Source organism: Patiria miniata, unplaced genomic scaffold, assembly GCF_015706575.1.
Source record: "Patiria miniata isolate m_02_andy unplaced genomic scaffold, ASM1570657v1 HiC_scaffold_13, whole genome shotgun sequence".
Taxonomy (NCBI): domain Eukaryota; kingdom Metazoa; phylum Echinodermata; class Asteroidea; order Valvatida; family Asterinidae; genus Patiria; species Patiria miniata.
In genome coordinates, this window is record NW_024037051.1 from 12,446,379 (window position 1) to 12,466,872 (window position 20,494).

A 20,494-nucleotide genomic window follows, 5' to 3' on the forward strand; every position below is an offset into this window, starting at 1 on the left:
CGTTCAAACTTTGTAATCATAATAATATCACGTTTATTTTACCAGTTAGTGTATAATTTTTTTTGTAAATACATGTATGCCAGTAATTTGCGATTAACTTAACGTAATCAACTTAGGCATATGTGTAATCAATTTATCAACAGAAACTCTACTGTGTCTTTGGTTGATGCAGTGTACATGTTTAGTGTATACATGTACATGCACATGGGCATGGAAGAATGAAAATACTTGGACAGAAAATAACAATCCCATTATGTTACATATTGTCATCAAGGAAATGTGTTTAATATGTTAGTCATCATGCACAATTGGCCTGCGAAGTATTTTTCATTACTTCTTAATACATGTATATATGCAAGCGAAAAACTGTCTCCTACAATGCAGTTTTACTAGCCCTTGAATACCAGAATTAAGGCCCAAAAAAAATAGTTCTGCTTCCGATTACATGGCATTCGAAAATAGGGTAGGTAGGTTTTTTTGTGTACGATCCTATGGAGGCGTCTGCATGTTGTCAAGGGTAAAAGGTATAAAATGATGGTTTTGGGTGTTTTTTTTCTCATTTTTCCAATAAAAAAATTAGGGTTAGGACTGTCAGAATAGGGTAGGTAGGGAAATTGGAAGCAGAACTATTTTTTTTTTTGGCCTAAGCAGTGTTCTTAAATGTTGCACTTGAATTTAAAAATCTAGGTTATTATTGAAAGTTAAGTTACTTAGGTAAATTGCTATCTACAAGTTACTAACCCTTGGATTTAATAATAAATCCTCTATGTCAATGGGTCATTTTTCTCAAAGGTACATGTACTTAAATGTTTTTCACATCCATAAGGATGTGGTTGACATTGTCATTTTTGGTTGAAATTGTAATTTTTCATTATGGATTATGAGCAGTAACCATGCATGCGAGAAAAAAGAACACCGAAACAGCACTGTGTTTGTCCACGTGATAAACACATGCATGTCTAGTTTTCCTAGAAATGGTTCCATAAAAAAGGAATACAATATGTGTGCATTTTTAAATTCAATGCATAATATATGCACACAACTGTCAGTGAAATAAATGCAAATATGTGAATAACTCTTTTGCAAGAATTGCAAGAATTGTATTCAAGCAAAACTAACTATCAGTGACATTGAAACTTGATATATGTATGACCATTTGCAATACAAACAACCGTTTTCTTAAATGAAAAAAAATACAGTAAAACTTCATTTGGTAAGAATTGAGCTTGTTTGTGACAAGGGGTACCAAAATGTACACGTAGGCCTAAATGCCAAAATAATCACATCTAGACCCCAAAAAAATGAACATTAACTAATAACTGTCCATGATGAGCTGATGAGACATCCATGATCCACATGGTAAAAAACACAGATTGTAATTAAAGTCTTCTGTAGAGATTCTGAAAGTGGAAAAGGTTAACTATGTAGATTCCTCAAATTGTTTTCAAAATGTCAATTAAATGTTGGAACTGAAAAGCTATAAAAAGGTATGATGTTTTCCCAAATAGCTGCTTAGCATATAAAACAATCTTCCCTTTACCTTTTTATTGTTATTTTTCGCAGTTCTCATTTCCGAATACTATTCATGAACATGGGTCCAAAGAAGCCTAAAAAGTGACTCCTCGTAATTTTTTTCTTGTGAGCTAAGGTCTGGAAACATTTGCAGGTTCAGGCAGTAAAAATGAGCAACGGAGCACTTTCGTATCGGGTGGGTTGATAAGTGATCTCACGGTCCAACATCCAAGAGAAAAGTTTCCTTTTTTCCCTTCTTTTTCACTCTTCAGTGATTAACACTTTTCTCCATACTAACAATTATCTAGAATAAAATAGTTTATATGTAGTTGTTTGGCACCGAATGTTAACTTTCGAGGGAAATGAAATACATGTAAATGCAAACAGTTCCGTACAGTTCATAATGTTTTTCGATGAATGCGTGCTATATTGTGTTCGTTCTGTACACTTCAAATGCAATGTCAAAGCCGAGTCACGTCGAAACGGAGATTGCAACGGGCTTACACTGTCAAAGCCATGTACGAAATGGACGGCAAATTTCAACGAAACGTCCAGTAAAGAAGACATAAAATAGATAAGGGCGTAATCATATTATATGTTGTGGAAACATGAATTTTGAATTTGTCGAATGCTAAAAATATGGTATTTCCCAACCCAATTTGAAACTACATTCGACCAAAAATTTGGTTCTGTCGAAGCACGGTCGGATTGATTCAGTAAATGCGATGATGAAAAATGAAACATAAAAATCACTTATTTCAAAAAATTTAAATGGAAAAAAGTCGCTTGACTGATTGGTTTTTCTCTCATGTAATTATTAATCAACTTTGATGTCTGTAATCGTTTGAAAAGCTGAAAATCAATTACATGTTGCAATTTATAGCTGGAAATATTCACTTTGCAGGAGATTTCTAACCGCAGTGACGACACAGGTTTTTAAGGTCAATCACCGTATTGCGTTGAACATGGTACGGAAAATAACTGTGATTTTGACGTATTTGGTTACCAAATCAACACAGGTACGCTTGTTTTCTGGCGTCTACAAGCATTTTGAAAATGTATGGCAAATCTCAGGTGAAATTTCTGCAGAAAAATGAGAAAAATCGACATTTTCTTACGGGCAATTCAATGGCTAAACATGGCCAAAGGCCGTAAGATGTGTTTGTTACGTCAAATTCGGTGGTAAAATTGTTCGATTTCTAGTTGATTTTCAGCAAAAGCGCGAGAGTCAGTGAAAGTATGGTTATTGGAGATGTGTAAAAGATCATTTGGTGGTCAATTCGTAAAAAGGTGAATTTACAGCACACATTCAAACCTGGAAAATCTGTTTTGTAAACATTTTGACTTCACCGTTTACGTCCTGCTAAACGAACATCCAAGTCCATGGATCCACCACAATAGACACAATTGTTGGATAAATTATCGCTTTACCTGAATTTGGGGAGTATTTGGGCACAACGCGGCTGGAATGTGGAGTAATTAGGCATTTAGCTGAGTCAACAAGTACATTGTGTTCTGACTTCGCCATTTTACGCACGTTCGAAGTCACTGTGCAGAGTGGTTTCTGCAACGTCCGCAATGGATGTATTTAGCCGGTCGCGTCTCTAGCGGTCGCAATTTTCATCAAAACACAGAACCTGGATATCACCAGCTGATTGTCAATTCTGCCCTCTCTTGCCGACGTCTTATCAGTCGAAAATGGCCGCTGCAGCAGCTCCCAAGCCGGCGAAAAGCCCAACAAAGAAGGCAGCCAAGAAACCTGCCAGTGATCATCCGTCGTACGATGTCATGATCGTGCAGGCGGTGAAGGACCTCAACGAAAAGAAAGGCTCTTCTCGCCAGGCTATTGTCAAGCACATCAAGAGCAACCACAACAAGCTCACCGACAAAGCCGACGTCCGCATCAAGCTTGCTCTGAAGAGGATGGAGAAGAAGGGAACCCTCACCCACACCACTGGCAGCGGGGCATCAGGAAGCTTCCTCGTGGCCGACGCCAAGAAACCAGCCAAAAAGACCACCAAGCCGAAGCCCAAGAAGGTCAAGAAGCCAGCGGCTGCCAAGAAAGCTGCCAAGCCGAAGTCTTCGAAGAAGACCAAGTCACCAACCAAGAGCAAGTCCAAGCCGAAGCCGGCAGCAGCGGAGAAGAAATCCAAGAAACCTGCTAAGGCGAAAGGAGCTTCGAAGAAGTCTGCAGCACCAGCGAAGGGCGGGAAAGCATCTCCAAAGGTGGCGAAGAAATCTTCTTCCAAAAAGGGAAAGGGAAAGAAGTCCACTAAGAAATAAACTGTCATGACTGTAGACGCGGGTTTTAGCTGCGGAGGCTTGTCTGTGATGTACATAAGGATGATGTTTATATCAATTGTGTTGAAGGAAATGTACGTACTGTAGATTGCCGTGTTTTCTACCGAGAGGGTACATTTTTAAGCAGATGCATTGAAAACATTAACACTTTGGCTAGTACTAGTACATTGTGTACATGTGTATAATGAACTGGCTGTTTGGCTCGTGCCGTTTTCCTAAATTACCTGCTCCAAAAGGATTTTTGAATTTTTATTGAACTGATCTATCGTAGATGTGGAACTCCTTCCATGTTAGCAGATACGAGCCTAGTACGTTAAACAGCTCAAAAATACAGGCCTTTTGAAGCACGGCCCTAGCTCATGTCAGACCCATAGAGACATGTAGTTCGCTCTTGCCAAAGCATGGCCCAGCTCACTCAATGTCGGACCCTAGAAACATGGATCATCCATTACTAAGTTAAGCTTATCTTTTGTGAAAAAATATTTATCCTGAAATATATTACTGTGAATAAATAGATCGTGGATTAAGACCAATCTTCCTGGCTGAAATTAACTAAGTTTAGTACATGTAGTAGCCGTTTGTTACATGTACCAGCGGAAAGTTTGGTGCCGCGGGAAAGGCTTGCTTAATACTGATACATGTACATTGTTTATGGGCCACTAAGGCCAAAAAAAAAGGTCTCCGGTTTCTGGTATGGAGCTTGCCCAAAAAGTGGTGCGGCTTTTTTTTTTTTTTACCTGATTTTTTTGCTTCAAATGTCGGCTGATGACTGCAAATGGTGCCCGACTAAACTTAGTGCAAATATATGGGAGTCCAGAGAGGCCACATAAAGCTTATTCTCGACCATAACCCAATCTAAAAACACGTTAAAATTGTGCAGCAGCAGGATTCCAGTCATACCAGTGAATTTGGCGGTTTTGAGACATCATCTTTCATTGAAAAAAAACTTTTTCATTTTGCCGACGCTCATGGCTACGGCGACGCGCGCGCATACCAGAAACCGGAGACTTTGGGGGGGGGGGGGGGGGGGGGGGGGCCTAAAGCTATTTCAGCGAGATCGTTCGTTGTTAATTTTACTGACCGGAATCATTCTAACAGGAGCCCCCCCCCCCCCCCCCCACCGAACAAATTAAAACTACAGTACCGTACATGTACAGTCGAGTCTCGTTAATACAAACTCGTTCGGACAGAGCCATATTGTTTGTTGTATCAGAATTTTGTATTAAGAGGAACATCAGTCCCATTCATTGTGCACATAAATGCACAGTCGGGACTAAGGCTTTATGTTAGTTATAACCAGAATTTTGTATTAACAGAGTTTGTACTAACGAGATTCGACTGTACTTGTACATGACGCAGATTTTATGCATGGTAATTTGGAAACTCTCAATGCACTGTACAAATCAGAAATCAAAATTATTTATGTCGGCCTGGGTGGGATGTGAACCTGAGTCGCAAAGGTTGAAAGGAGAAATTACCACTGTGCATGTTCTGTCTCGACTGCTATCCGGTCCACGGCCTAGAAATGGTACTTGTACAATCTTGACTTCGTTGAAAATTGTGCATGTACAGTATGTACATGTACATTGTACATGTATAATGACTGGTCATAAGGCCAAAAAAAAAAAGTCTCCGGTTTCTGGTATGCGCGCGCGTCGCCGTAGCCATGCGCGTCGGCAAAATGAAAAATGTTTTTTTTTTTCAATGAAAGATGATGTCTCAAAATCGCCAAACTCACTGGTTTGACTGGAATCCTGCTGCTGCACAATTTTAACGTGTTTTTAAATGGGGTTATGATCGAGAATAAGCTTTATGTGGCCTCTCTGGTCTTCCATGATATTTGCACTAAGTTTAGTCGGGCACCATTTGCAGTCATCAGCCGCCATTTGAAGCAAAAAAAAACGGGGCAAGCTCCATACCAGAAACCGGAGACTTTTTTTTTTGGCCTAAGCTTGTTTATCTGCTGTCACTAGTCACTGTTGGGGGATTTCCCGAGTATGGCGCCCTCTTGTGTTCTCATAATCGCCGCAGCGTAGCCTTTAGTCAAGGCGCGTGTCTAAGCATGGCGCCCATGATAATGGCACGAAAAAAGACCTGTCGAGTGGCGAAGCCACGACACTCGTACTAGTCTTTTTACGTGACAGCATCCAGGGTGCATCACATGTCCGGATCAGCGCGTGGGACTTGACTAAAGCCTACCGCAGCATGGCAGATTTGCACAAAAATAATTATGTGTAGACGTGGCTCAAGTCGGGTGCTCATTGGTCTGTGCAGCATCACTGTCGCAATACACTGTGCAATGTACGTGTATTTTAGGGGTGCAACGAAGTAAATAAATTCCCTTAAACACTAGTGATAAATCCCTTCAACTAATTCTTTTTAAAATACTCGGAACTCTCACAGGTACGTGTTTAGGCTGCGCCGAAAAACGATCAACATGTCGTCTTTCGTTTTGCTATCAATTTTTGGTGGGTTGACCAATGTCATTTTAAAGAAAATAATTCACCCAAAGAAGAACACCCCTAAAACGAAGGGTATTTCCCAAACTGGAAAAGTAACAATTTTGAAGAAAACAAATCCTCCACAACATGGCTTCTTAGCGCCGTGTTTCGGACCCAATTACACCCGAAATGCTCAGAAATTGAAGCCCCAAGTCCAGGCCAGAGTTGTAGTGTCGTAATGTCTTCAATCCCTCAATTCCATGGCGCTCAGAGTTCTCTAATATTGAAAAATGTGAATGTATAACAATATTCATGAGCTCGGCAAACGGATTTTTGACCTGTTTACTTGCTTGCAGTTACACCATTAGGCCATTGCCGAAACGGGATCATAGCTAGGGTTGCAGACTAGTAAATAAACTGCCATGATAGACCCCAGCAATAAATACGCCTACTTCAGAAACTACTCTCAACTCTCTAAGGTATTTGAGACACTCATCAAATTAAAGCTCATTTCATCGTCTTTCCGCTATTTGGGGGGGGGGGGGGGGAGGGGGGTAACCATTGACTTTTGGGAGAAAATTCCATCCAAGTATTATCACCCCCTAAAAAGAAGTCCATCGCCATATTTTTTGAAAATTGACTGGATTGTTCGTGCCAACGCCTGGCCCGGCCTAGCCTGGCCGCACCGCAAAAATAGAAGTTCTATTCCACGGTCACAATAGTATAGCCAATCAGATGATGATGATTTTATGCAGGACTCATAATTATAAAACAAACAATGAATGTTTTACATTCGTGCAATGGAAAGGATCATTTATTTCGGTGACAACACTATTCTGCCATGAACATTCATTGTTTTTATACTAAAATGTGAGAATTTGTTTTTCCATCATTGCATCGTGATTTCTTAAGTCCAGTTTATCTGGTTCTGGCTTGTACTGGACATTTGGTGTTGATTGCATGGTGAGCAAATTACATCTGTAGTTGAATATGGATGAATTATTCATGCATGGTTCCATCATCAGAAATGTTGTGAACATGTCAAACTAGAATTCACAGTGAAATCCGACTGAGCTAGCTACTGTTTATGTCACTGTATATTAATTAAGTACTAACATGTGCAAAAAACGTGCTTACATAAAAAAAATACTGCATTTATGAATGCCCTCATTCTTTTTGATAGCCCAAACCCATGTTTTCAATGTAATTACTCTCTAAATGTAAACGAGTGAAACACCACTCTTTTAAAGAGGCACATGGTGACAACTCTTTTCAAGTGTTTTTTCCCCACTCTTTTACAGTGAAGTTTGATTTTTTTTTTGAGTGGTTTTTCACAATGGCCCATAGTGGAAAACCACTTAAAAGAGTGAAGTTACTCTCACCCCGTTTAAAGAGCATATGGGGAAAACTTCGAGTGATTTTTTTTTCATTATTTACATTTAGAGAGTAGATTATGTTGTATTCTTTTAAACCTCACTAGCATATTGTTCGTATTATTATTATTATTTGTTTAATCATTAGGATGGGTGGTATAGTATGGAAGTTATAAGTGCGAATATTAATCCATGCAACTACATGTACATGTACAAATCTTGCTGAGAAACAAACTGCGGTAACTTGTAAGATATATAGCGGTTAATAACCGACCAGCAGGCTCAATTCTCACTGGGCCATGATGCGTACATGGCGATTAAAAAAAGTGGAACCAAAACCCCCCAAATTATATTTCATATTTAAAAGAAAGATACGTAGCACCAAAAATAATAACTGCAAAGCCAAATTTCATAAGCTACTTTAGATAAAAAAATACTGAAATTGCTCAATCCGTTAAAAAAAATCACAATTTAAACACAATAACCTGAAAACCGCTTTCGTCCAAAAATACGATTTTTCACAACATCAGTTTAAAAGTTGAACATTTTCAACAAAGTCCTTTTGAAGGCCCGTCTTTTTTTCCCTTTTTTTTTTAAAGTGGATTTTATAAATCATATTGTTTGCCTTACCAGGGTTGTTAATATATATATTGTGTACTACAGGCGTTGACAGTTGTTGAAAACAAGTACATGTACATGTATTCTGTGTCGTTTTCTTTGTTGTTCCAAACAGTAAGAAAACATACTGTACATAGTAATTTTTTTTTTTTTTGACGAAACAGGTTTTAGGGTCATTGCGTTCAAACGGTGATATTCTTGAACGGATTGAGCAATTTCAGTAGTTTTTCTTCTGAAAGTAGCTTATTATTTTATCTCGAGGTGTTTTTCTTCTGTTAATCGATGAACAGTTCAGGACTTTTGAAGCAAGGTTTCTAGTTGCTCAAAGGCTGATATCCCATCTTGTGTCTTATTTAAGTTTCCATTCAGAGTCTCATCATCAGTGTCATAATCAATGTCAAACAGTAAGAATACACAATAAATTCCTTTTTTTAAGAAAGGGGTTTTAGGGTCATTGCGTTTAAATGGTGATATTCTTTGAAAGGATTGGGCAAATTCAGTATTTTTTTCATCTGAAAGTATCTTAAGAAATTGGCTTGCTACATTTTTTTTTAAATTTAAAATATATTTTGGGGGTTTTTGGCTCTGCTTTTTTTTCTCACCCTGTATAAGGTATACAGGTGTATTTTTATTATTTTATCTTCCTTTTTCCGTTAATCGAGTGACAGTTCAGAAATTTTGAAGCAAGGCTTCTAGTTGCTCAAAGGCGGATATCCCATCTTGTTTCTTATTTAAGTTTCCATCCGGAGTCTCATCATCAATGTCATAATCTTCTAGATCTTCGTCATCTTTATCATCCCCAACATCCCCATCATCATCATCATCAACATCATCATCGACGTCACTGCCAAACACCTCCTTGCTGTTCTCGTATCCGTTCTCACTTGAAACTGACTTTCGAAGCATCAGCTCCAGCTCGTGCATCCCGTCTTCCTGCTTCGGATCACCACTGTCCAGGGGGGCCTCTGGTGAAACCTCCTCCTCGGAATCACTCCCGGACTGAACATGATTCCCGGAGACCCTTGCATCATCAGGCAGGAGGTCGCTGCCAAGATGCAGGCTGCTTTCTTGGTCCATGTTGGTAGAACTAGAACGCTCTCCCTTTACTGATTTGTCACCGTCTGTCTTTTGCTGTGGAGAGACGGATGCTGAAGGCTGAGAAGTTGCGTCTTGCCTCTCCAAGACATCGTCAGCAAGGACTTCCTCCTCCGGCTCCCCTTCCTCTCCTTCCTCGACCCTCGTACACTTTGGAGCTTTCTGTACATCAGCCTGGACGCCGATCTCAGCAAACGAAGGCTGCTGTGATTGATGTTCCAAGTAAAACTGAGCCTGGCCTTGTCCGGGCTGGTTGTCAGTCGTTGACTTCCTATGAAATCCGGTGAGGATTCGACTGATGCTGACCTTCGGCCCCGTCGATGACCTTTTCCTTGAAAGATGGAATTGAACAACAAACTGACGTGAAAATTAATGCCACAGATAGGCAGTTTTATTCTATAATCAGCAGAAAATAATGCACATTACACCGACCCATTGCGAACCTATAACGAGTCATTAAATAAATTATTGTGACTTGCGTCGTCCGGTCAAATCAAGTCATTTTAACACACTGATACAGTTCGAGTCGAGTCACTGCATGCATTGACGATACAGACATGCACAGCCTCCGAATATTTGTCATAATCATAATTCTAATACAATTTACTTTATTTACTTTTCCAGACCCTGGCGACCGATGGAGGAAGGCATACAGGTTCTATAAGTGATGTCTTTTAACAGTAAGTGGACCTCCAGCATTTTACTGACAGCACAATGAGATACATCATGTATAATAAAACCGGTTCTACAAACATCCAAAGAAGTTACCATCCAGCGTTGCTGTCACTGGGTTTAAGAACCCCAAAAACTTGCTTGATTGTGCATTCGGGAGAATTAAACACGAGATGCTTGGTGAGTACACTAGTCTTATTTACCTATTTGCGCAACACTCAAACAAACTTAATCTTGCTCAAGATGTAAGTGTAAAATACTCAATTTTTATTCAGGCCCTACTCTACATTATCCTGCTTTAACAAGGACATTTTAAGTCTCAAGTCTTAGTTTCTCTTGGTTTTCCATTAGGCCTACTGATAATACGAGGTATCTGTTGTAGCAAGGTAATTTGTAAAGTAAGTCCCAAGGACCTCGCTATAAAGGTATTCCACTGTACTTTGTATAATGAAAATAGCTTGTGGGTCATCTCAAGAAGGCAGTGAGAGTCTCAGTAACAAAGGTCAATGTTGTCCACGCGGTCCATGAAAGAATAAGAATCCATTCATGGATTGCCTGGACGAGAGACGATTATATCATGTTGCGCTTCTGTTAGATTCAATTGTTTTTTATGTATGTAGGAGTGCATACATCCCGCATGCTCCTACCTTTTAACATCTGCGTCCTTGCTTCCCTCCTCCGGGTTGGACACCGATCGGGGTCTTTTGTCCTTCATTGCCTCGTATATCGCCTTGATCCATTTCTTCTGGTCCTCCTCACACGATGCCACCTTGAACAAATATTGAAACAACAGAAAATCTCAATTATCCCTTTTTGTATCTGAACCAAAAAAAGTTACTAAAAAATCAAATCTAATTTTCTATTATAGAATTAACTTTTTTTGTCCTCTTTTATTGTTTGATTTTCTCAAGCGCTGCGCAAACAGCGGCGGCTCGAAATTGAGTGGGGAATTCTCCAGCAATATCCTCTTAATTTTAATACATTATCGATCGATGATAATAAAGGGAAGTTGCATAATTATATTGCATGGAAAAAAAGTGCATCAAGGGCACATCGGGAAATTAAAGGGAATGTACAATATTTGCTTTTGCTGCAATTTTATGGATTTGGAGGATTAGAATGTTATAGCAAATATTGTTAAACTGACTTGTTTCACGTTTTTGGTTCGGAGATGCTGTAAAATCCAAGAAAACTAACCATGTTCTTGTAGTCTGGTTCCCTGACCCCACTTAAAGGGAATATACATCATTAGCTTTTGCTGTAATTTTCAGAAATGAACTATTTGAGGGGTTACTACATGTATAATAGATCAAACATTGTTACACTGACATGCTTGAAGTTTTGTGTTCGAAAATGCTGGGAAAAACCAAGAAACAAACAAATGGTGGAGTAGTCTGGTTCCCTGACTCCACTAAAGATAAAATTGATCAATTTATAGATGCCGGAAAATTGTAAGGTAAGGGAACCAGTCTAGCTGGCCTGCACCCGTTCATGAACATGTAACCAATAGCAAACAAAATTTGGAGTGAAAAAAATGGTGAATTTGGAGCAGCAGTTGAAAAATAGTTAGGTTTTTCCAACGGTGGTCGGCCGACCACTGTTGGAAATTTATACAAAAATACAATTTTCTTGAAAATGACTCCACACCAGGTGCCATAATTTTACAGGGTGCTTTAGACTGTCATTTACCAACATCCTAGTGAGGTATTTTGTTAAAACTTGGTAGTTGTATTTTTCGATGTTTGCAAATGTTGTATATTCCCTTTAAGTTGAAACAGATCAATTTATAGATGTCAGGGAATTGTAAGGTAGAGGATCAGTCTAGGCTTGTTCCCCTTCACAGGTACGGGGTGTGAAATCAATTGCAAAGAAAATGCGGAATAACTAAATATGAAAAATTAGGAGCACTTTTTGAAAAAAAAAACAGTTTTCTCCAACGCTGGTCGGCCGACCAGCGTTGGAAAAAACAAGTTTTCTTACAAATGTCAGCACACAGGAGCCACGATTTTTCAGAATGCTTTGGACTGCCATTCCCTTGAACAATCCAGTAAGATGTTTCGTGATAATTTGATCATTTCGTTTTTTTGATGTTTGCAAATGTTGTATCTTCCCTTTAAGCCGGTGTGTGTACACTGTACGGTTGGGCATTACTCCCGCAACATAACATGGAAATTGCTGTCATTTTGATTTATAATGAATGTCATTAATACTTCGGGTATGGATTCACGAACAAAGTAAACTATTAGGCTCCAGTCCATACCAATATGTAGATATGCTGCTGGGTGACCACCTCAACCCCATGGTTGTCGGCAGAGCGCACGGTCTGCACTCGGCTTACTGGCAGGATATCCTGATACATCTCGGCCTGGGAAAGAGAAAACAAATTCTCAGTAATCTACGCCGCTATGGAATTTCCCCTTACGTTGTTAAAAAAACACTTCGCCGTTACAGTACCGAAATCTGACATGCAATGTGGTTTTAAATGAATTAATAACCATACTGCTGCGACCAATCGGCTAGTCACCTGATCAGTAATCAAGACCAACAATCTCAAACATGTCGATTCATGTATCAAATGAGATAATCATATCTTCATCGCAAAAAAAATCAACCAAATTAAATTGCTGACACCCCTGAAAATTGCTAATTCGTCCCCAAAAATTGAGATTTCGACGAAATGAAAAATGAAAATGTTTTACGAAAAATCGCTATTTGTTATATTGACCCGGATTATCAGCCTGCATACATTTTGTTTTCCAAACGGTCAAAGTGTGATTGAGCAAATAATAACCGTGTTCCCAATTTGATTTATCCCTATCAAATAGAAACACATGTATTTGGCTTACGTTTTGGTGACTGACCTCCTTGTTTTGATACCATCGTATCTCTCCATCTTTCAGCACGCACCATTTCTTTTTCAAGGTCTGTTAGCAAATGAGAATCATTTCAAGAGTTCGTTATTGCATGTAACATCAGACTGTGTGAACTGTTATTACTTCACAGCTATGCAATTACAAACATGAAACCCGCTCTTTTGAAACAACCTGTTTTCGAAATGGGTTTTCAGAAAGTGGAAGACCAACTGATGACAAACAATAAAATGAATAAAATAAGAAATACGGAATGTGAAAAGGACAGAATTAACAACAAAAATACCGGGATAGCCTGTTGCGTTCCCATTGTTCATATAATTTTGATTCGATGTAACATAACCGGCCTTTAAATTACGTTTGAAATCCATGAAAACACGTACAATTTTCACTACAGTAGAGTCAATACTCTTCGACATTATAATAAAACCATGAAAAGGAAACGCTGCCAATAAATACAGTAAACTGAGCTCGTACGATGGAATTTACTGGAAATTTACCACCGAAGTTCCGTTTTAACAATGCATGGCCAGATGTTTTGCAATCCAATCATTTAAACAAACAAAATCCAGTCACATTCGTATACGAAGAAAACAATATTGATTGGGCGTTCCATTTATTCAGTGTATTACTAAAAGTACTTTTTTCCCCATTTTCTTTAAATTCGAGGGAAATCAGATAGAGGTATAAAAATGTTAGTTTACGAGTTGGTACCCGATGAGGGTCGGTAGAGAAACTTGCAATGACGAAGGTACTAGCGTCCTGTTTCCAAAATAAAATGCATTTATTTCAGCGGTCACACTTTCAAGTATAGTATCAGAATCTCAGAAAGTTGACTGGACATCGCCGCTAGCCATCATCATCCAGTGGAAGTCCGAAATTTGGGACTCTATACTGTGTATGAGAGTCCCAAAACTTAAGGTATTGAAAACATGACATACAAGAAAATAGACTGGCACCTGAAACAAACAGTCCAACAACCCTTCAGTAATGCATCATTCCACTGTGCCAAAACATCTGGCATGTCTGGTACTAGTCTCTATTTATACACATTTCTCCGTAGTCAGCCACCAGACTAATGACACTGAATGAACGGTCAGTCTTTTCAAACAGTTGGACCATGATGGGACATGTACCATCTAGTCTTTAGCCTCATTTTGAAATCACTTGACTTTCCTCTCATGTGCAAAATATGGAAGGAAAGTCTCGTTTAAAAATTGCATTGAGACTTCAAACTTGGCTGGTGAAATACTGAGGACCTTGTCTTTGCCTCATGAACATTTTTGGAGAATTTTGTCAGCCAAAGAGTGAGTAAAGTTGGCCTGATTTAGTTAAGTTTTGCATGTTTTTTTTTAGCACACAAATCCAAGCAGTCTGATATTGCAATACATGTACTTCGATTCATCTGCTGGGTGCAGCAACACCTGTGAGGTTTCGGCCTACGTACCTTCACCATTCCACTCCTGAAACGCTTCTGCAGATAACCCTCCATTTGGGCTTCGTCGTCGGTCTCCATTTTGATTATTGGGGAGTGCTTGCCGAGTGGTGCCGTACTGAAAGAGCAAGAAAAATAACTTTTATAGCAATACATAGGGATACATGACATTGTATTCGCTGATGTGATCCTCCCTTATCTGAGCCTACACTAAGTTCACTAACTGAAAACAGCAGAAATACACACCAAAACAATCTGTAGGCCTATATATATACCTGGCAAGGTGCATCACGCCGTTACCGCTCAGCGTGTGTTGCCGAATGGTGGGAATGAAATCGCCAGTGAAGTGAATAGTGTGATCGTCTATGTACTGTGCTGACACATTTTCAATAGAATTTAACTCACTCACCCGGTTGCGATGGAGGAGCTATTGTGTTGCGACAATATCGTACAAGGGAAAGCCCCGGAACTCTTATAGTGAATTAGTGGCCCCTGACAGCAAACCCATGTGACCAGTTAACCGGATATTGCCTCGTTACCGGCCGCGAGGGGGAAGTAGTTGTCGAAAAATCATGGCGATTGAACCCGGTGGACCAACTGGTACATGATGAAATATGATGCTTACTGATTATTATCGCATTGTGTTTCTATACCCTTCAGCCCTGGTTGGGCGTAGTGGAGGTTATGTACAGTGTTTTTATACGAGCGTACTGTACCAAGGTCAATGAGTTCGTCCAGCCTTTGTTATGTGAAACTAGCAAAGAAGAATTCTCGTCGAACTTTGGACTGCAAAGTCTGTTGAGTTGTGTACTAATGCAAATCGGAATTTAGATAAATGCTGTATCCGGGTATTCTTCAATTATCGCTGAGATCCGCCTTGATTTTAGCAGACCCTTCACCGCTAATTGGGTGGGATATCGATAATCATAATGTAGCACAATGTGTAACGGGGAACCCCCTCCCCCCCCCCCCTCTTTTTTTGTTGGTCATTGTGTTACCAGAATCTCAGGAATTCTTTTGAGGTAGACTGGGGGATGTGTTTAAGGTAAAATAGTCTGGGGTGTGTATATAGGGTATAGTGAGATTGTGTGGATGGGTATACTCTCGATCTGTCATTGTCTGTTACATATCATGCTGGGTATTTCGATAATCATTGACCGCGGGATATTTCTGCATTACCGGGGAAGGAGGATTGGTGATATAGTTGTCACATATGCAGCACAGATTTTGACGTGAAACACAACTCTTGCAAAGAGCATGAAGCCAGGGAAATATAATGATCATTCTCAAATTACGATAACAAATCATAAGTGACGCAATATGAATGAAGACACCCATACTGAAATTTGTATGCTTGTGGAGTCATTTCTTTGTTCTCGTGTACTAAAGTTTTCGAGGTTTGAAAGTGTACTTTCAAAATGCTCCTATTTTAAACAGAATTAATTTCCTGGGCTGAAATTCGGACTTAATATCCCTTACATAAAATTTGCGATGCATCATCACACCTTGGAAATTCCTAGTTTTTGAGTAAAATCCATATATCTTTTTCGTGATAACCTTGTGCAGAAGTATTCATCTCAAATTGCCCTGTGGAGACGTATTCAGTCTTTTGTTCCCTATTGTACCCATGTCTCCACAGGGTGCCGTGTAACAGATCAACAAATCACAGCGATGCACGTTGTGGAAACACTATTCCTGAACATATTACAGTGAACTGTACATGAAACACAAAACACTCACAGAGAACACGATGATAAAAAAATGCAAACAAGTGACGGAGAGATCACATCACACATTTATAATATATAAAAACAAGAAAGCAAGCATACGATTGATAAGGAAATTAACAACGAATGAGAGAACAAGTGAGATATACAGAATACAGCAATCAATAGGAAAATACAGAAACACATGTGCAGTACATGTATGTGCCAGTCCTTCCAAAAATAGCCCATGACGTCATTTGCTTGACGAAAAAAATCAGTCATTTTACCGAGTATTGCGCTACATGTCAATGTGCGCACAGAACGCTTTTGGGCGGCAAAACCTTTTTTTAGAACAGAGAGAGACAGATCTGATATACCAACCTTAATATAATTAACTTGGTTAACTTCATTGAATTCCGTCGCATTGCCCTCATAAAGCTCAACGAAATTTACGTGTCAAATTTTTATCCACTGAAAATAAAACCAGATTTCGACTTAAGATAAAATTTGTGTAAAGACAGAATTTTTACCTCAAGTTGAAATCCGATTGGCACGAAAAAAAGTGTCAATAATATCAAATTTGGCTTCATTCTAATCATTAATATCTTAATTTTCAAGTGCTAAATTGCTCTGATCGCCATGCATACACGGTAAACAAGTGATGGCTCGTATCTAGAATTGGAACTGCCGCATGCACGATTTTACTGGGGAGTGGCAGGCGCCACGGTATATTTTAACAAAGCTGAGGATTACGTTTTTTATAACTCTTCTGGGGAGCTAGGGGCATGGGCCACCGCCCACTAAAATACTCCACAGATATTCGCACGCATGTAGACTCAGTTGTGGAATGACATTAATTTTCTGCTTCTTTATTTGAATAACGGACGGAGAAACTCGTAGACCTTTTGGACGTGAACACAGTTCCTTATTAATTGTACTTGATTCATTAGCAAAATTTGAGCGCATTACAATTCTGCCTCGTGTTAACTTTTCCCGCCGTTGTCGCCATACGATATAGAGGTCGCCCTCCAAGTCGGCCAGGGGGGAAACTTTCCATTTTGATCGAGCCCAGCAAGAACGGCGCGCCAGCGCAAGCAGCGCACATTGCGAGAAGTGAAACAAACGGACTGGATCGCCTGTGTGTCCGACTCTGCTGGCAGCATTTCGTTCTATTGTTCAGCTAGTGCTCATCGGCTCTCCTACAACCGCATCTCATACTGAAGGTAAGTAGCTGCCTAAGAATGTGTTTATATTTCAGAGAGCTTTAAAACGGTGCATTATTTGTATTAGACCTATCTCAATATTTTTTTTGTAGGAGGTGATAGGTGTTTTGTTTTGATTTGTTTAGTCATAAATAATGTTTCACCTGAAGATCATATTTTTGCGCCCGTAGGCCTATATTGTGTATTTTAAAGATTGCATGTATTTTCATAAGGTGGCGTTTGCGTCGGGGTGATGTAAATTTAATATTAGGTTGTGCCCTTCACCGACGTACGATGAACACTGAATACACACTGAGTACACAGTGTTAAGGGGAAAAAACAGGGTTGGCTGATTTAAATCACGTTGATTTAAATCACTGATTTAAATCGCGATTTAAATCAAATGATTTTTTTAATAAAAATCACTGATTTAAATCATTTTTTTGTAAAAAAATTATTTTTGGCAAAATCAATTGATTGAGGGCCATTTTAATCATTTAAATCAACTGATTCCACTTAATTACAAAGTGTAAGATGTTGTTAACACATTCAAATACCCCTACTTCATCACCATCGACTCAAGTTACATTTTGCATAATTACACAAAATCGTTGTTTTGATTAAGTCAAGATCTGAGTTTAAACGTTTTTCTTCAAAGTTTTTAATTTTAAAGAGAGCACACTCACGTTTGCTTTAATCATTCCTTGATCTGTTTACAGTAATATTGTGAATCAACTTGCTGGCGAAGGCTTACATGAACCATTAAAAGGTGTATTAAAAGTCCCAACTTTTCCTAACGTTTCTCCCTACAAATTTAGATTGAGATTTATATAAAACCTTTTAAAGGTGCAAGGCCTGATTTCTGTTCTCCACCTTGGACCATCAATCAAACACTATAAGTTACACAATCAGTGCCGCCAGTTTTGAAATTAGAAGCATTTTTATGAAATCAACATGCCCATGCAGAACTGTCATATTTTTTTGTATGCCGTGTACACGTACCATAAATCAAGTTTTCGTTCGTATCCACACATAACGTATCTCAGCTGTATCAACCAAGCAATGCTCCTTAAAGTGTCTTCAGTATTAATGCACCATTGAACCAATGATGTAGACTATATGTAGAAGAAATCAAGTTATTTTTTAAATCACTGATTCAATACAATTTTTTTCAAAGCATTTATCATTTTATTGAGTTTTGTGGATGTTGGGTATAATAGGAATCTGTAAACTCCTTTGTGATGGGTATGAGGGAGCATGAGGAGATTTAGACACATGTTTAGACGTATCAATATTTTGAAAATTAAAAAATAATCAAAAAAAAACTGATTAAATCAAAAAAATCTGATTTAAATCAAATAAATCCGATTTTTTTTTTTTTTTTTTTTAAATCAAAAAAATCGCCAACCCTGGGAAAAAAAAACATTATATTGAATTTGCATGTTGTTTTTTTCTCTTTTAATTGTCTCGTGGGAAGTTACTTTTTCCATCTGATTTCTGTAGGGGTTCCTTAATGTTAGATCATCACATAATGATAAAACAACACGAGAAATCCAGATAAGTTGACCTTTAATCCAGTAAAAAAAATACAGTCGAAAAGAAGGTAAAACGAGATTCGAATCGGCTACCGTATACCGATGCCCTACCAATCTCCCAGTATACGGTACTGTCCAAAATAGTATCTTCGTAATCGTTGATGCACTGTTTGTCGGAAGTCGTCATTTGCAAATACCGCTTTAGTGAATTTGTTTTGTTTTACCGAAGGTGAAATACTTGTAGCACAAGATTCGGTGATCGTCGGGGGGGGGGGGGGGGAAGGAACGGAGAGCTAGGGTTACAAAACGCTTCCTCCAGTGCCAGCACAATCATTTCGTTAATCATTTTGCATACACATACAAACTCATACGGTATACAGCCTGTATGACTCATCACAATGTTGCGAGCACATAGCACAGACGCTTTGCTAAACAAATGTTCCGAATATTTTTCTAAAGATTATATGTACGATTATCTGCATCAAGACGCTGGTACCTAAGAATAAATTGTTCACCGTGGAGTAAATGTTAACGCACGGACATCCAGCTGGTGATCTTTAACCTACGTCATGCCATCTCAATGCAGGCAGAAATTGTGCTATAATTTTCGACTACATTGTAATTTAACATTTTGGTATACATGCTTTTAAGGACGTCCCGTCGCGAAAGACTCGTCGTCGTACGGACCAATTTAAAAATAGCGAGGCTTTGCAGCCACGCTGATTCAATTCATTGTCATACGTCAATGCCATTTCGTGCGCCGCGGAAGCTACAGAGACGACATTTTAGATGTTTGCCTGTACCTCGTGATGCGTAAGTGGAGATTTTAATAGCATTGATTTCAATTAAAATGCCAGCTCAACCCTTGGCCTTTGGATTACAAGACAGCACGCATACAATTATGTTTATTTGTTATGCAAAATTAAAATACATCATTTAATACCCAGATAACAAAGAAACGATTGGCATAGTCCTATAAAAAGATGCGTATGATTTAATACCCGTAGATTTGAGACTTTTTGTTTTTTGTTTTTGTGTGTGTTTACTGCAGTCGGGACGCCGTCGTTCTGCTGACATTCACTCGAAAGAATTGCCTTAATGAAAGAACTCTCCTGCTGTTCCCGAATACAAACGAAACATTTAAAATACAGAGATTCTATATATACATGTAGATAGAAAACTTTATTAATTTCATACAGGTAATTACATACGTGCATGTTTGCATAGGAACACGTAGATCAATTGTTAAACGAACATGTAGATTAAAAAATATCTAAAAATAAACATGTATAAATGTCACTCCAAAGGTCATGCAGGGAACAATATCGAATGAGGAATTCGCCAGGCATAGGATGTCCTGAGATGTCATCATTTCGTGGAATAGAACAATAGTGCATTTCTCTCTGCATCACGCCATTACTTTTATTGTATTTTTAGCTTTAGCTTTTTAATAAAAAAAGTGCGAGTTTTTCATCAATTGTTTTTTTACGTCTCTGACGAAGCATACAATTATAATGTGGTAGCGTAATAAAAAATCATTGCTTTTCGAGCATTACACTTTACATGAGCAGACTATTTGCTTTTTACAAACACATCATTCATGCATCAGCTAGTAGTACATCGTGGTGAGCTGACTTTTTTCAGCGGTTAATGTTTGTCTCCGCTTGAAAATAATTATGTTATTGTAAAATACACGGGCCGCATTTTGTTTGGACTGTTCAGACATTCAAGGAC

At 38.8% G+C, this 20,494-nt stretch overlaps 4 protein-coding genes across 6 annotated transcripts in view; 2 read left to right on the top strand and 2 right to left on the bottom strand.

Moving 5' to 3' along the window:
- The window catches only part of LOC119721315 (rhomboid-related protein 3-like), a 45,406-nt gene extending 42,361 nt beyond the window's left edge, over nt 1-3,045 (bottom strand). The window contains exon 1 of the mRNA XM_038191337.1: nt 2,944-3,045. The gene's annotated coding sequence lies outside the window, so the exon portion shown is untranslated. The remainder of the gene's footprint in view (nt 1-2,943) is intronic.
- A 71-nt stretch (nt 3,046-3,116) lies between these two features.
- LOC119721318 (histone H1.0-like) lies at nt 3,117-4,346 on the top strand. Its single transcript, XM_038191343.1, has one exon. It carries the CDS (start codon nt 3,211-3,213, stop codon nt 3,793-3,795), a length of 585 nt encoding a protein of 194 aa, XP_038047271.1. The 5' UTR covers nt 3,117-3,210; the 3' UTR covers nt 3,796-4,346.
- Nucleotides 4,347-8,842: 4,496 nt separating this feature from the next.
- On the bottom strand, nt 8,843-15,117 carry LOC119721317 (glutamic acid-rich protein-like). 3 transcript variants are annotated; one of them, XM_038191340.1, is made up of 6 exons: nt 14,727-15,117; nt 14,330-14,435; nt 12,859-12,936; nt 12,273-12,377; nt 10,660-10,781; nt 8,843-9,671 (listed from the first exon to the last, which is right to left on the bottom strand). In XM_038191340.1, exons 2-6 carry the CDS (start codon nt 14,396-14,398, stop codon nt 8,915-8,917), a joined length of 1,131 nt encoding a protein of 376 aa, XP_038047268.1. In that variant the 5' UTR covers nt 14,399-14,435; nt 14,727-15,117; the 3' UTR covers nt 8,843-8,914. The 3 variants fall into 3 exon arrangements, with proteins under 3 accessions (XP_038047268.1, XP_038047267.1, XP_038047269.1); XM_038191339.1 differs by lacking the exon at nt 14,727-15,117 and adding an exon at nt 14,593-14,720; XM_038191341.1 differs by lacking the exon at nt 14,727-15,117 and adding an exon at nt 14,564-14,711.
- Nucleotides 15,118-17,096: 1,979 nt separating this feature from the next.
- LOC119721319 (A-agglutinin anchorage subunit-like) overlaps nt 17,097-20,494 on the top strand; it is a 31,647-nt gene continuing 28,249 nt past the window's right edge. The window contains exon 1 of the mRNA XM_038191344.1: nt 17,097-17,246. The gene's annotated coding sequence lies outside the window, so the exon portion shown is untranslated. The remainder of the gene's footprint in view (nt 17,247-20,494) is intronic.

Bases quoted from the DNA above. Each gene is read 5' to 3' on its own strand.
- LOC119721318 (XM_038191343.1), top strand. From the start codon at position 3,211: ATGGCCGCTGCAGCAGCTCCCAAGCCGGCGAAAAGCCCAACAAAGAAG.
- LOC119721317 (XM_038191339.1), bottom strand. The intron at 12,937-14,329 runs GTACGTAGGCCG...ATTTGCTAACAG, and splicing joins TCAGGAGTGGAATGGTGAAG to ACCTTGAAAAAGAAATGGTG. The intron at 12,378-12,858 runs GTAAGCCAAATA...TCTCTTTCCCAG, and splicing joins AGGAGGTCAGTCACCAAAAC to GCCGAGATGTATCAGGATAT.